At 37.1% G+C, this 15,342-nt stretch overlaps 1 protein-coding gene across 2 annotated transcripts in view; it reads right to left on the bottom strand.

Annotated features, from left to right (window-relative positions):
* DENND1B (DENN domain containing 1B) overlaps positions 1–15,342 on the bottom strand; it is a 237,433-nt gene that overhangs the window by 62,590 nt on the left and 159,501 nt on the right. For both annotated transcript variants that reach the window (XM_084637445.1, XM_084637446.1), the window contains 2 exons: positions 8,557–8,602; positions 5,040–5,141 (listed from right to left, as the gene is read on the bottom strand). In XM_084637445.1, coding sequence (XP_084493571.1) covers positions 5,040–5,141; positions 8,557–8,602 — 148 coding nt within the window. The remainder of the gene's footprint in view (positions 1–5,039; positions 5,142–8,556; positions 8,603–15,342) is intronic.

Below are 15,342 nucleotides of genomic sequence, written 5' to 3' on the forward strand. Positions count from 1 at the left end.
ACATAGTGCATGAGGGCAAAAAAGTAAAGATGACAAGAAACTGACTAGAAATAAAAGTGAAACAGATTAGTTTTTTTTTATTGCCCAAGTAGAAAGAAATATAAAAGTAAAAACAGAATGAATGATGCAAAATAAATTCATAAAATTTTCTCAGTTTTCATCATTTAAATTGTTAACATAGTTTAAAACGCTTATTTTTAATCTCACTGTGGACCCAGTCCTGCACCAAAATTTACAAAAGTTTTCACAAGTTTACTTTAGAGAATTTACAAACAAACTTTAAAAGAATACGGGATCCAATCTTTGTAGTCTGTAAAACTTCAATCCTGCAGGCCAAATTCATGCAAGTGGTCACTCTGAAATCAATGGGATTACTCACCCAGGCCTTGATCCTGCAAACACTTATACATGTGCATAGCCCCTACTCCATAGTACCTAAGTAAACCAAGTGCTCAAATGTTTACAGAATCAAAGTTGGGTGAATAGTCCCACTGATTTCAGAAACCACCTGCATGAATTTGGCCTGCAGGATTAGAGCTTCGGAGACTGCCGGACTGGATCCAGTATTCCTTTAAAGTTTGATTGTAAATTCTCTAAAATAAACTTGTCACAGGCCTCTTGACACAAATCACATGTTTGTTTCTCTACAAACCTAAGCACAGAGTTCTCAAATCTCCCAGGTGGATATTCAAGATATTATTCCAGTATGAGTGGGAATTGCTTATGTTTCAATCAGCATTCCTATTAAATCAGGCCACTGTAAGAATAAGACAAGTGACGAGCAGTGAGAAAGTGGATTGGCTAAAGAACAGAAGTGGAGGGCAGATTAAAACAAATTTACTTAAACAAAAGATAACCTCAGAATATGGAGATCATTATTTTAATTAAGAGTTTCTCTACGCACAGACTTTGGACATCTCAGCCCTTCATCATCAAACATTAAATATCCACTTATTTTTAACAATGACAGGTATCTGCTTAAATGTAGATATTTCCAAAACCAAATAGGGTTCAAAGAATGCTGTAATTTTTAACCTAATATTCTAAATTCTAAACGTATACCAAGGTTCACTGTGATGCCAAATGACTGTAAAAATCTCTGCACGTAAGCAACTGGCTCTCACAATATTGCCTACTTTGCTAGCCAGCCATTCTGAATTTCTAATGGATTAATAATTATTTTTATAATACATTTTTCTACTCACACTTCATAAGTAAAAAAATTTAAATATTCTGACTAATGCAATCAGTGTCACAGTTAGGAACTAATCACACTTTATTTTACAACAGAACTAACTTGTACTTTGAGGAACAACATTCACAAGAACTACTATTCAAAGCAAATACTCAGTTTTCTGAATAAATTAGCGTCTACTTATCAAATATGGAGTGGATTTACGGTGTTGAAACAGGTTTACGTATCTAAAATATAATTCTTGATGAAAAGGACACATATAGGTACTGTTCTGCATTGTAGTTTCTAAATGCTATACAGACCATCTCTCTTTCAGTTGCTCTATAGTTTTTTAGTACTTGACACCATTATTTAACAAAATGCAGAAAATATTAAAGAAATCATAATTTTCCACAAGTCATATAAATATTTCGCAAAGCATTGACACACAGCAAGACAAGCAGAGGGCCCAATCCTGAGGTCAATGGAACTGCTCATGGTATTAAACACATGACATCAGTCTTGCAAGTCTTTATGAACATGCTTAGAACATGCTTAGTACATGAGTAGTCCCACTGACAAAGTTAAGCATGTGTGTAAGTCACTGCTGGATTGGGCACAGCATTTATAATTTTGAGGTTCTTGGAGTCTCAACCACCACTGAAAACTTATAAGGCCTTACAAGAAGAAAAAATGGTGTTCTAAGGACTATTGTATTAGAAAATTTACTCTTACTGAAATAGCTGCTTATTTTTCTTTAAAGAAATGAGACAAATCTATAGTGAAATGATGAAATCTAAAAACAAGTGTTCTTGTTAGAAGACAGGAAGAAGGCTTTTTCCCCCCTTAAGGAAAACAAAGGATTCCTGAAAGTCTTGCATTGATTTATTTTTCCAATTTTAAATACCTTAGGAATAGCGGAACTGCTACTGGCATGGTAGTATTTCTAACAGTCAATAAATCTAGAATATTATGTGTGAATATTGGAATGAAGCCATTAAGAAGATTACAGCATGCAACGCAGCAGAGGGTCCACATGAAAAAAGGACTGGTAATTCAGGACAACTGTGACCGCTGACCTTTGAACAGTCAAGACCACTGGTCAATCTGACAAAATAATAGAGTTCACATGCACAGAAAGTTATTTAGCCTGTAAGTATAATTTAAATGCTTAAGTGAATGATTTTAAAAGGTCCTTTAAATCTCAGTTAATTATAATGAATTAGACATAATATCAAATAGTAATTTTTTTAGATTTCATATTATATTTTTTTAAGAAATCCATTCACAATACAAGAAATATTAACATTTTAATAGTTGTATTACTAGACTTTGCTAAACTGTTATATGCCTCGCCACTGAAAACATTATCTTCAGGCTTATTGATTAAGAAAGCTGTTATCCAATTTCCTTTTAGACACAAGAGACAGTTTTAGAACATCCTTTGAAAATGTTAAATTTATTATGGTGGCTTGTTAATTTGTCTGAAATCAGTTTTTGGAGGGGGATGGTAAACTTAAAGCTGCCTTTATACTTTCAGCAGTTTGTTCTGGTTTAACACTCTTAATTGCTATTCCTGATTATATATTTTTTCATCAAAAGGTTTATTATCCTTGTCTGTACATTTGTGGGTTTTATTTATATGTATTTATATGTTTACATCTGCAAATATATGCTGTGATCTTTTCAATTTGATCTATCATTTTTGTTCTATATTGTTTATAATATACTTGAAATATCAAAATCCATATATTAGCAATTGTAATTTCTCTTACGAATGAAAGACAGTTTGCTCTCCCCGGTCATGTTATATGCCAAATCTGTATACTGTCTGTACCCTTTGTTTAGGATTTTTCACTCACATTTGTACGTGTTTTTAATTAACAAATTAGTTCCACACAGAAAACTGTTTCACTGCTCAAGTCAGAAAGAGATGGGGAGACTCAAACAAAATATAAAGTAACCTACTAAAACTTGTTTCATCCAGAAAAATATGTTCCAATAAAATCTGGCAAGTGAGACATCTATAAAAACACAGTTTCCCTGTTTTGTTCCATACTGTATATGGAATGTTGTATTTTATAAAAAGTCCATTGTGCACTCTATGTGCCTGGGTAACCCTTATTAACATTAACAGCACTTACACGCACACATCCTGGGGGACAGCATACCTCTAAAAGTATGGGAGTTTGTGTTCACTAATTTTATTTTAATCCAGCCTGCCTAATCAGAGTATTTTGATAAGCATGTTTAAAAACAAACAGATTTCCTTCAATGTGTGCACTCCTTTTTTACAATTTGAAATCGTTGTCACTTACAATACTGGTCTATAACTGAAGATTACGCTTAATTCTGAATTTCACATCTAACTATCACGTCACAAAGGACATATGCTTTATGGCATATATTCTAACCTCAACAAAATAACATTTTTCACTTAATGCAAAGTCAGCCAGACTTACTGACACAACAACGAATGACTGGTAGTTTTTGATTTAACTTGTTATTCTTATAAAAAATACAATACATTTTAAATGACTGACAAATATACCACAATCAGATTAAATATAAACAATATCAAATTCTTTTATTAGATCTTGGAGATTGCTGTATTTGACACTTTATCTGGTCAAACTATGCCTTCATTATCTCAAAAAAGTTAAGAAAGTAATATTAAAATAAACTATCTGTGACCATTAATGTATGCATCGGGATTTTGCTTTCTGTTACATTTGTACTCAGACAAATTACCACTGAGAGAAAGATAGGGCTCATCAGTCACTGTAGTGCCTTAGTTTGGTTAAAATACTGAGTTTTAAAAAGATTGCTATTTTGGAAACAGGCTACTATTTGATTTCACTCCTTTCTATAAAATACTTTTTGTTGACACACATTTAAAATAGCATACTACTATTATATCTTGAATATCTAAAACCTGAAATACACACATTGGTATCAAAAGGGTATCCTTTCAGCACTATATTAAGGAAAAGCAAGGTAAGTGTAATGCATTTTTGAGAGTATTTAACATGAAATACAGAATATGTTCCATTATAAGCAGCAGGGGAAAAAAAAATCTTTGCAAGATCAAAGTCCAAAAAGAACTGGCACTTAATTTATCATCCTTTACAGACAAAAGACAGTTTTCGTCATTTCAAAAGGATCAGATGTCTTTTATGACAAACTGGGTTAGCAGTTTAATTTACAAATAGAATTCTAAGTAAGCAGTCTTTGCTCTGCCAGAGCAAATGACAAACAGTGTAGGTTTTCATTCATGCGACCCTCAGCAGGATAGAAGAGATTAAAATAAAACTGAAATAATTTAGAGAAAACAAATAAATGTTTCAGAAAGTTGAAGTTGATCAAAGCCTGAATTTTCTGACCCCAACTGTACAAGCATTTCTTATTATATTGACCAGTGCCATCAGATCATTAATTAAAAGGAAAAGTGCTGGCAGGTGGCAGGGAAGCAGAAGCCGATAATTGGCCCCCTTCTTCTTTTTGCCTTCAAAAACTCTCTCGTTCTTTTGCAAGACATGCCACTAGGCAGACAGAAATGCCTACTTTGTAATATAATGATTAAGATGAGATGAAGAGACTCTTGCGTTTAAAGCAGCAATGCCTAATGAATGCAGCTAGCTTTATAATTATGATCCTGCTTTTACAATAAGGAATATGATGTTCCATTCAACATCTCCTCAACTGTCAAAAAAAGTTAAAATCTTAAATATGGGGCCACAGCTGGTACTTTTTTTCCTTATTCCTTTTATTTCAGTTAGCAAAAGCAGGCAAAAATCACTATTAGTAATTCAAGCTACTAGAAAAGAAAAAAACAACAACAACATGAAATACCCATCAGACTTACCACTTCACTAGGTAGGTTGTTCAGGTCATTAAATGGGTTTTCTAGAGTGTTTGTGTCAACATTTAGCATAACCACATCCTCCAGTGATCTATTTTTTACTCTCTGTTCAAGAAAAAATGCAAGAGGGTATTCGTATTTTAATACATTGTCCTCAAAAATTACACAATTTTCTATGCTTAACTGAGGATTATATGAGGATTATAACAATTTACAAATAAATGAAAAAGTAACATTTTCATGTTTTGGATCAAGGATATCATTATATGAAGTTTTAAAAAGTACTTTCCTCTTCAGTGAACAGCAACAGTGCAAAAACTGCATACACTTTGAAATAGCAGAATGTACTGTATGGAACCTCAAAATTAAAATCCGTAAGTTTATTCAGATATTTTTCTAAACAATTTCTGTCCTCAATTTACATCCACGCAATCCTGTTGCTGGCAATGGGGTTGCAGAGATATAACTGAAGGTGCGATTGGATCCTTCATGCTGAAACTGTTTGGATAAATATTAATCAGTTCAAAGAGTTTTCATTTGTTTATTTTCACCCCAGTACTAAAATAATGTGGGATGAAACTATGAATGGGCACTTAGGGGACACAGCATTATACTTTAACAATTGGTTGATGATATTTACGCCTAGTACCTATCTTTATGTGTTTCAAAGTTTTCAAAATCACAAATGAATTATGTAGCCCCAAGTAGTATGGAGATTGTGAAAGTGGCAAAATTGGGTTTAAAAAACAGTACACAGTCACCATTTAATTTCAGGGAAATTATAAAAGGTAAAATGAATATCCTGTAATCTGTGACATAATATATGCACCCAGTTTGCCTTTTATTTTTAAAGAAAAAAATTAAGCTTACAATGAGGACAAAATGTGAAGATTTGCCTAATAAACTCTATCACGGGAGCCGAACAAATGATTTGGGTGACCATAATGCTACAGCAGTTCGACGTCTTTTACATCAGTATGTCAGAATAGCATTGTCTGCCAGCCAGCCAAAGAGCATGACGATTGGTGAGACAGCTGCAGCTACAATTCATTTACTACTGAAACAAAGGAAGGTGCTGAATAGCATTTGAACTATAGATGGGAAGGGCATGGCATAAAATATAAAGAAGAGGAAAGCAAATGATCTCAAAATCCTTACTGTGAAAGGACTAGTCAACAGGTTCAGCACTAACTAAATATCAAATTAAACTGTTAGCATTCTTTTAAAGTAAAATCAAAAACGTTAGGTATCATCATTATTTGAAATCTATAAATGACAGGAAGCAGATCAGGTGAACTTGTAGTTGTTTCTATCATCAGGAGCGATGGAACAGGGAAGTCAACGAGGCACTAGTGCCACCACAATGGAAATATTGTAGGGGCTGATGTATGTTTCTGTCCTGCCATGTCTTCTGCCACACAATACCTCATAGAGGCAAGAGCAGAATCCCGGTGTGTTTCTAACCCCTTGCACACAACAGGAAGGAAGGGGGAAATAAGAGTGGGCCTGGAAGAAGAGCTGGACTGGCTGCCATGGGGCATGGGATCAGGCCCACCACCTGTTGGGGAGTATGTAGGAACAATTATCCTCTTCCTCTTTTATTTCACTTGACTAGCTGTAGAGGCTGTGGCATCCAGGGTTGGTGGGCAGCGACCACACAGGGGTGATACAGCTTATGCCCTGAGCTGGCTGGGGGAGCTGGCTGCTCATGTGACTCCCTGGCCAAGCCAGGTCAGTCTTTGGGCCATCAAGGGTCCTAGAGGAGACACTAGGCCCAGGAGCACATGTGTGTGCCACCAGGATGGAGTGGGAGACAGGGCACCAGCATCTAGGCAGGGCGCATCAGCATACAGGAGACCAGCCGCCGATGGAATGTGGAAACACAGGGCACCAGCGACCAAGGAACTGCCATAGGACCAGAAATAAAAACTCTTCCCCTATCCAGTCTGGAGTAGGCTATGGAACTGCCCTTGCTCCCCCTCTCATCCCTTTGCCCCAATTCTCAGCGAGTGTCTGCCCTCCCCACTGCCTCCTGACATTGCTTTCCTTAAACAGTTGATCTTGTTGGTAAAACAGTACAACTTAGGTTTTCCAATGTCTTCTGCCCCAATTAACTACACTGACAGACAGTGTCTGAAACCAGAGATTTGTCTGCTGTTCATTTTACTAAATGTACACAACCTAGCATGTGACCCTATTATTAAATACTTTAGGACATGAATCTGCCTCTTTATTTTTTACTTATTTTCACAAACTCCATTATTATGCAAGAATATGGGAGAGAGAAGCTGGTCCAATAAAAGTTATTACCCCATTCACTTTGTCTCAGAAAGATACACATTCGGAGAATTCTTGTCTCACAGATTAGCAAACAGGGAACATTATGAGGTGAGCTAATGAAGGTTACTTAAGGAAAAGTAAATGTGAGATTGCACTATCAAAATTCTCCTTCGAATCAATGCACTAATGTCTCCACAAAGTATGCCTAGAACTCTGCAAATTTACTCAAATGGAACATGAAGTTCCATTCTACATTAATTCTACATTAACCATCCTAAAATTAACCTGAATCTTCCATGACTACTGAATGACAGTTTAATTTACTATTATCATTATTTTTGTTATCAGAAAAAACTTAAGCATTCAGGCACATTTGCAATGTCTACAGCACTAGTGAACCAGTTTTTCTAAGTTTTTTTAAAGGTTAGAGATTCCATAATAGTTTATGGGATGACAACTGTATACAAGGAGATGAAAAGCAGCAGTTTCTTCAACCTTTTTTCTCATTCTATTAAATGAAGTATTGTAGCCTGAGGGTATGTCTACACTGCAACAAAATATTTGTGGCTGGTCTATGTGATCTGACTTGGTTTGCAGGGCTATAAAATTGCAGCATAGACATTCAGATTTGGGCTGGAGTCCAGGTTCATGGGCAGGGACTCCATGAGGGGGGAGGGCCCCAGAGCCCAGGCTACGGCCAAAATGTCTACACTACAAATTTATAGCTCTGCAGCCCGAGTCCCGCAAGCCTGAGTCAGCTGACACTGGCCAGCCATGGGTGTTTTAGGCAGTGTAGACATATGTTAATTAAGTTGACTTTCCACTAAAGACTAGTAAAGCAGGTATACTCTATTTTACACAGGAGGTCAAATACACCTAACATAATGCACAAGAAAATTCATACAAAGATAGTTAAACTAAGTATAAGCAAAAGCACATAATGCAAGCCCTGAATATCCACATAGCACATTTGAAAACACAACTTTTACCAAGGACATTTCTACTTCCATGCTGCTTCCAGTGTTTGAAGTCAGTCATTTCATTATGCTAATTAAACTGGTAATCATTCTCTAAGGAACTTCATTAAAATTATTCTCTATAATATGTATGTTCTTAATAAAACAATTGACAAAATGCTCACCAATCCTTTCTCCATGAGGAGAAAAATAATGCCCCCTGTAATCTTTTCCATTCTCACACACACATATGAAATATAAAGGTTAGTTTGAAAATTACTCACCTCTATTAAGCTTAAGTGGACTCCAATTAGATACGGCATTGGTGCACTGAAATAAAAAATGGAAAAAAATCATTTTTTCTTGAAATACAAACCACCAGTATCTTCATCATCATAATATGATAAACAAATATAGAAAAGCTCTACATAAAGCAGACTCCAACTGGTTTTCACCATTTAAAGCGGTACTGAGCATACACATCTTTAGTCTAAATTAAGCAGAGGAATTTATTCTGTTTTTAAATCTCCAACAGAAGCGGACTCTGTAGAACTCAAGACACAGTACCCAACTATGGGAATTAAGACAGATAAAATCAGATGTGTAAGGCTGGCTGAGCAGCTTGGCGGGACATACATTCTAGCCAGCCTGAATCAGATCTCTTTGACTTGGCTTGAACTTAACCTGAGTAGCGCAAGTTCAGGTTCAGCAGACACAGCTGTAGTGCTAACCTGAGGGAGCCCATACTCCATAAGTTTGGCTCCAGAGTGAGAGTTGCATGAGGAAAGCTGATTTAAGAAGACTTATCTGCCATTCTGGAGAATGTGTTCCTCTTGGCTGATATAATGGGAATGATTACATCACCATATTGTACCATAAATATCATAAAGATGTGATGCCAGTTTGGGTTCTCTATGCTTTGTGGCTACAATCCAGGCCTTACCCCTTTACATTAGCCCAGATCCTAATGCCTATCTTTGTTATTGGGAGTTTTAAACTCTATACCGTAAGTCTCTCATTCCATATCATAAGTCTGTCATTTCAATGGTGAACTAAGACAAGAAACTATACGCTGTCCAACAACCACCCAAAATAGAACATGAAATGATGCATTCCAATTCAGGTGAAGCCACCAGATTTAGACCTCTGAGAGTACAGTATCAGTAAGATATTGTAGTCAAGTTGAGATGATAAAAGGGTTTATCACCATTTCTATATCTTTCCAAACCAGTAGCTTATTCAGTCTCACAAGTAAACTGATTATCAAAAGAAAGATTGGATGCATACTAAGACTTCATGCTCAAAGAAAAAGTTAAAGCAATGCTATCATTGGGAATTAGAGAAAGGAGCATCACTTAAAGAGTACATATGACCCATTGTACTAATTAATAACATCGTTTTACTTGAATTTAATTTCCATAGGACTACAGCCAATGCTTGATATCAGGGGAAAATATTGACAAAACTAATGGGGAGAAATTAATTAGAGTTAGCTACACTGACAATATCCATATCTGTAAGAAAACAACTATAAATGGTGGAAAAAAGATCCAAGAACCAGCATGCAAACGCTGAACAGCAAGGTAACTACCAAAGGCGTACAGCATAATAGCACGTTAACTTAGATATATGAAACAAACTTGTGCACGGTGATCATTAGAGAATAGTTGAATAAATATAAAACAAGCTAGGGATGTACTTCAAAGAACCACATTTTGCACATAACCGTATAATAAAGAAAGTTTAAGGTTGTGAATTTTTTCATAAAGATAATATTCTGTCAAATAGTCTTCCAAATGTGCTTTCCAGCATTCTTTTCCATTGATGCTATGTGACAACTAGAATTATTCTCATCACGGGGAGGCCTATCCCAGTTATGGAGGTATCAAACCCTGCTTAAGAATATTATGAAAAAAAACCCAGATTACAATGAGGTCCTGATAAAAATCAGAATTAATGGACACAAAATATAAATTCTCCTTAATCACTATTGCAGAGTTTGGGATCAAATGTTACATGGGTCATAGCCTGAGGACAAGATGACAAGTTTTTAAGTTGAAATAAATAAGCATATATCACTTTTGAACATAAACTTTCAGCAATGAGTAAACAAACCAAATGTTATGGTAGCATGTTCGTTCACATGAAAAAGTCACAGAATATTAAAACCTAGTTTTAGCTAATAAAAACAATGCAGTTCAAAGTTATGGCTGAACAACTCTGTGCTTAGCACACTCCACACTGATATGTTGTAAATTCCCCCCATTTTCTAAGACCTCCCTGATTCAAAGCTAAATTAACAATAGCATTATGGCATAATGCTGATTTTCCAATAATCTAAATCAGACTTTTATTATTACATTTTGTAGTCTGTGTGTATGAATTTCTTCTATTTTTCCTAATTCAGGTCAGCCCTCCAGCTGTTTTGCCAGGTGTGTGAGGAAGGATAAAGGGAAACAGTAGCCCAGTAACTTTACAGGGGTCAAGGTATGGGAAACAGCAGTGACATTTCAGACTGACCAGCCTGCCACATTTGCCTACTCATAAAGGGCTGTCATGCTATGATGGAGAACCTAGTTCTCTTGTCCCCTCCCTTCACCCATGATGGTCAACACTGTTTCTATGGGATACCTGTTTCTAGGCATTTTGAAATGCAACTGCAGAAAGTGGCAGTATCACTAGAGCCTTCAGCAACCATACAAGTAGTACCACAGTGCTCCCTACTCCTTGGCAGCGCTGGTTAGCTGTGGGAATAGATGAACTACCATAGTGCCTACAGGACCCAAATAAGACTGGATCCCCACTGTTCTAGGCACAGTACAGCAGAGAAACAGTCCCTGCCTAGCAGAGCTTACAGAGTAAACAGGTAACGTAGGAGGAGGACTGAGTGTGAATGTGTAAAAGCAGACATAAAAACATCTAACATACAAGCAAAATGAACAATATGATGATTTGCAAACATTCTATTAGTTCCATTTTTTAAAAACATTGTTTAATTTATTCTTAAGTCTCATGCTTAGAGTGCTAAAAGGGTAGGTAGATGAGAAAGTCTTAAGACAGGTATAAAGATTCAGCAACCTCTGGCATTAACAAGCACTCTTGACAGCATATGGGGAAGACAAGATATGTGAGGTAGTATCTTTTATTGGATCAACTTCAGTTGATGATTCACATGAAAGAGACAAGCTTTCGAGCCACACAGAGCTCTTCTTCAGGGCTGGGAAAGGTACTCCAAGTATCACAGCTAAATGCAAAATGGAACAGATTGTTTAGCATAAGTAGTTAGCACATATTCTAAGGGCCTGGCCCACGGTCACCTCTGCAGTCATAGAACAAAAGGGAGGTGTAGTGGGTTACAGATTGTTGTAATAAGCCATAAATCAAGAATCTCTGTTTGGTCCATGATTTTTAGTGTCTAGCAAAGTTATGACTTTAAGCTCCCAGGCTTGTCTATTGAAAGTGTTGTACCCGTTTCTTTTGAGGATGAAGACTGACAGGCCAGATATAGAATAATCGCATTGTGAATATGCCTGTTTCTCTCACCAATAGAAATTGGTCCTATAAAAGATACTACCTCACCCAACTTACCTCTCTAATATTCTGGGACCAACATGCCTACAACTACACTGCATACAGTGTATGAGGTAGGCATGCTGGCCCAAGCGTAGCCAGGAAAATGGCACTGAGATTCGCTCTAATTCAGATTGGACTGTGTGATGGATCTGCCCATGGACAGACTACTTCGTGGGCAAGCACAGATCATGGGAGGGCAATTGCCCAAAGACAGCATGAGGAAGAGCCAGAATGAAACTTCTGTTTAGAACTCTATTGCTCCACTGAGTAGGCTTTACCTGCTCTTGAACATTCTCTGCAGGACCTCCTCTCTTGTGGTGAGAATGAAAAGCACTCTTCCATTTATGCTGCTACAACAGTCACCACAGGCTTACAGATGAGGCTCTTACAAGGTACTGCTTGGGCCCTTCCTCCATATACTTTTGACTCATACCTCACACTTCCTTCCTAGTATTTTCCAGAATTGGTACCACTCTGACATTACTGATATTGGTCAGGGGTAAAATTTTTGAAAGACTTTTAAGTGATTTAGGAGATTGAGTCCTATTTTCAAAAGTGACTTGAGATCTTAGGAGGCTAAGTCTCGTTGGTTTCACTCCAAGCCACTTTTAAGTGATTCTGAAAATGTTACTTTCTGGGCTCATGGGTTCAGATACAAATGGCTGGCAAAATCCAGGCAACGGGGGAGGGGTATCCTAGCAGGGATTCCACAGGGAAACAGTCTGGATCACCAGGGAAGATGTGCCAGGTTACGTGTCTCATGCAAGATATACAATGTAGGCACAGATGACCTGACACCAGATTCCCCTGGGAGGCAATAATGTGTAATCAAGGGCCAGCATGGGACTGTTGGTCAAGGTGAACAGGGCAGAACTGCACTGTAGCAGATGTTTCCAAAAAACAGACTGGTTTGGTAGAAACATCTCCCAGGTTCTCCTCAGCACTCTATTGCTCAACTAGTGTTGAACAAGAATATGGGGTCCTTCTGATAAAGGCATTGGGGATAAACGATAAGTAGCATGATGCTCCCCAAACTCAGCTTGTAAGGACTTACTTCCCTAAAGTATTAATTATAGTAACTGACGTAAACCCAAATTCATCTCTTTTCAGTTAATCTATCTGTGTGCCCTTTTAATATGCATAAGTATAGCAAACATTAGCTTAAAAATAATGGAAACCCATAACTTCATGTCTTTAAAACACCCTATAAACATTTTCAAATTGCCTGACAAAGTATTTAACCAAGACTACCAGAATGACTAACAAATGGATTTGAAGATTTTCAGAACACACTGAGTTCAGTTGTTGTGTAAACCCTTAAGCAGCTTCTTGAATAGTATATGAAGACATTGTTAAAAAGGGAAATTCTGCAAAATAATTCCCTCAGTTCATCATGTCAAGCAATTTAAATGTTAATGATGATGTGAGCTGAAAAAGCTACTAGGGAAAAAGTTACCTATGTCTAGTAGTCAGTTTACACACACAGATTCTCATCTGGAGTAAACTGACATAGCTCTATTGGCTTCAAAGGAACTACTCTGACTGATAACAGCTGAGGATCTGCTCCATTAACAACTGTGCTATTTTAAAAAAGTAGAGCAGTGGTCAGCAACCTTCAGCATGCGGCCCACCAGGGTAATCCGCTGGCAGGCCACGAGATATTTTGTTTATGTTGATCCTCCACAGGCACAGCCCCCCGCAGCTCACTGTGGCTGCGATTCACCATTCCCAGCCAATGGGGAAGAAGAGCTAATGACAGATGACATCAAGAAGGCTGACGAGTTTAATGCCTATTTTGCTTCATTCTTCACTAAAAGTGTTAATTGTGAACAGATGCTTAATGTAATTAATATTAACAAAGAGGAGGAGGGCATACAAGTCAGAAGAAGGAAAAGACAGGTTAAAGAATATTTAGACAAGTTAGATGTATTCAAGTTGGCAGGGCCTGATGAAACTCACTCTAAAGTTCTTAAGGAAATAGCTGAAGCAGTCTGGGAACAATTAGTGATTTACTTTGAGAACTGATGGAGGACGGGTGAAGTCCCAGAGGACTAGAGAAAGGCAAACATATTACCTATCTTTAAAACAGATTAGGAGGAGGACCTGGGGACTTACAGACCATTCAGCCTAACTTTGACACCTGGAAAAATACTGGCTAGGCTGGGTAAGTGGTGTAGGGTGGAGAGTTTTGGTTTTGTGGAACATTGGTCCCCCTTCTGTGCAGAGAGGGGGCTGTATAGCTTGGAAGGCATCCACCTCAGTAGAAGGGGAACCAATCTTCTTGGGGACAGGCTGACTAGAGTAGTCAGGAAGGAGTTAAATTAATAGTGAAAGGGGAGGGTAAAAGATGGAAGATATGAGCACTCAGCACAAAATCAAGATGTTGAGAAAAAAATTATTCAAGGAATTAAAAGACATGAAGAGAAAAAAATCCTGAATTGCTTATACACCAATGCTAGGATCCTGGGTAACAAGCAAGAGGAACTGGAATTGCTCTAGTTTGTATTACTGAAACCTGATGTGATGATTCACGTGAATGGAATGTTAAAAAAAATCAACCTATTTAGGAAGGATCCAGTGTGAGCAAAAGGCGTGGGGGAGTGGCACTCTAAGTTAAAAATGGCAGTAAGTGTTTCTGAGTCACTGATAACTCTGAAGAAAATCATCTTGAATATTTATGCATAAATGCCCTAACAGATAAAGCCCAAGATGGGGTATTAGTTGGTGTCTGCTACACCACAACTAAATCACACTAGGGAACAGGATGACCACCTCCTTATACCTCTACCTATAATGTGTAGGCAAAAAACCTGCATGATCATGGAGGACTTCAATTTAAGTGACATATTCTCACATAGTCACACAGTCAGTACTACAACATCCTTGGAATTTCTGAACATTATAGATGACTATGTATGATCTCAAAGTGTTGTAGCCAACACAGGTGAATTCTTTAGTAGACCTTGTCCTAACAGATGAAGAGGAACTAATCAGAAAACTAAAAATTAATGGTCGCTTAGGTACAAGTGATCATGACCTGATCACATTTATAATGTGCAAGCAAAAAAAAGTCCAGACTAGTAATATCTATACATACACACATACTTGGTACTTAAATAGGACCAACTGCACAAAGCTGAGAACAGTTACAAGCCAAATCAGCTGTGAGGAAGAGTTTAGTCAGGAAATTGTGAGTGATAATTGGGAATCAGTTAAGAATATCTTATTAGATGCCCCAAAAGCCATAATCAGCCACAAACCAGCTGTGCTGGTTAAAAAAAATAACCTGGGTCAGAAGGGAAGTGAAAGCATAAAATATAAAATATATATTATTTAGAATGGAAGAAATGTAAGAAAGCAGCAGTTGATAGTAATGAACATAAATCAGAAGTTAGAAATTGTAGAAAATTGATAAGAGAAGCAAAGGGATACAAGTACAAATCTATGGCTAGCAGAGCTAAGAAGGAGTTTTTTAAAATATATGAGGAAAAAACAGA

This window comes from Lepidochelys olivacea, assembly GCF_965140295.1.
Source record: "Lepidochelys olivacea isolate rLepOli2 genome assembly, chromosome: 8".
NCBI classification, from domain to species: domain Eukaryota; kingdom Metazoa; phylum Chordata; order Testudines; family Cheloniidae; genus Lepidochelys; species Lepidochelys olivacea.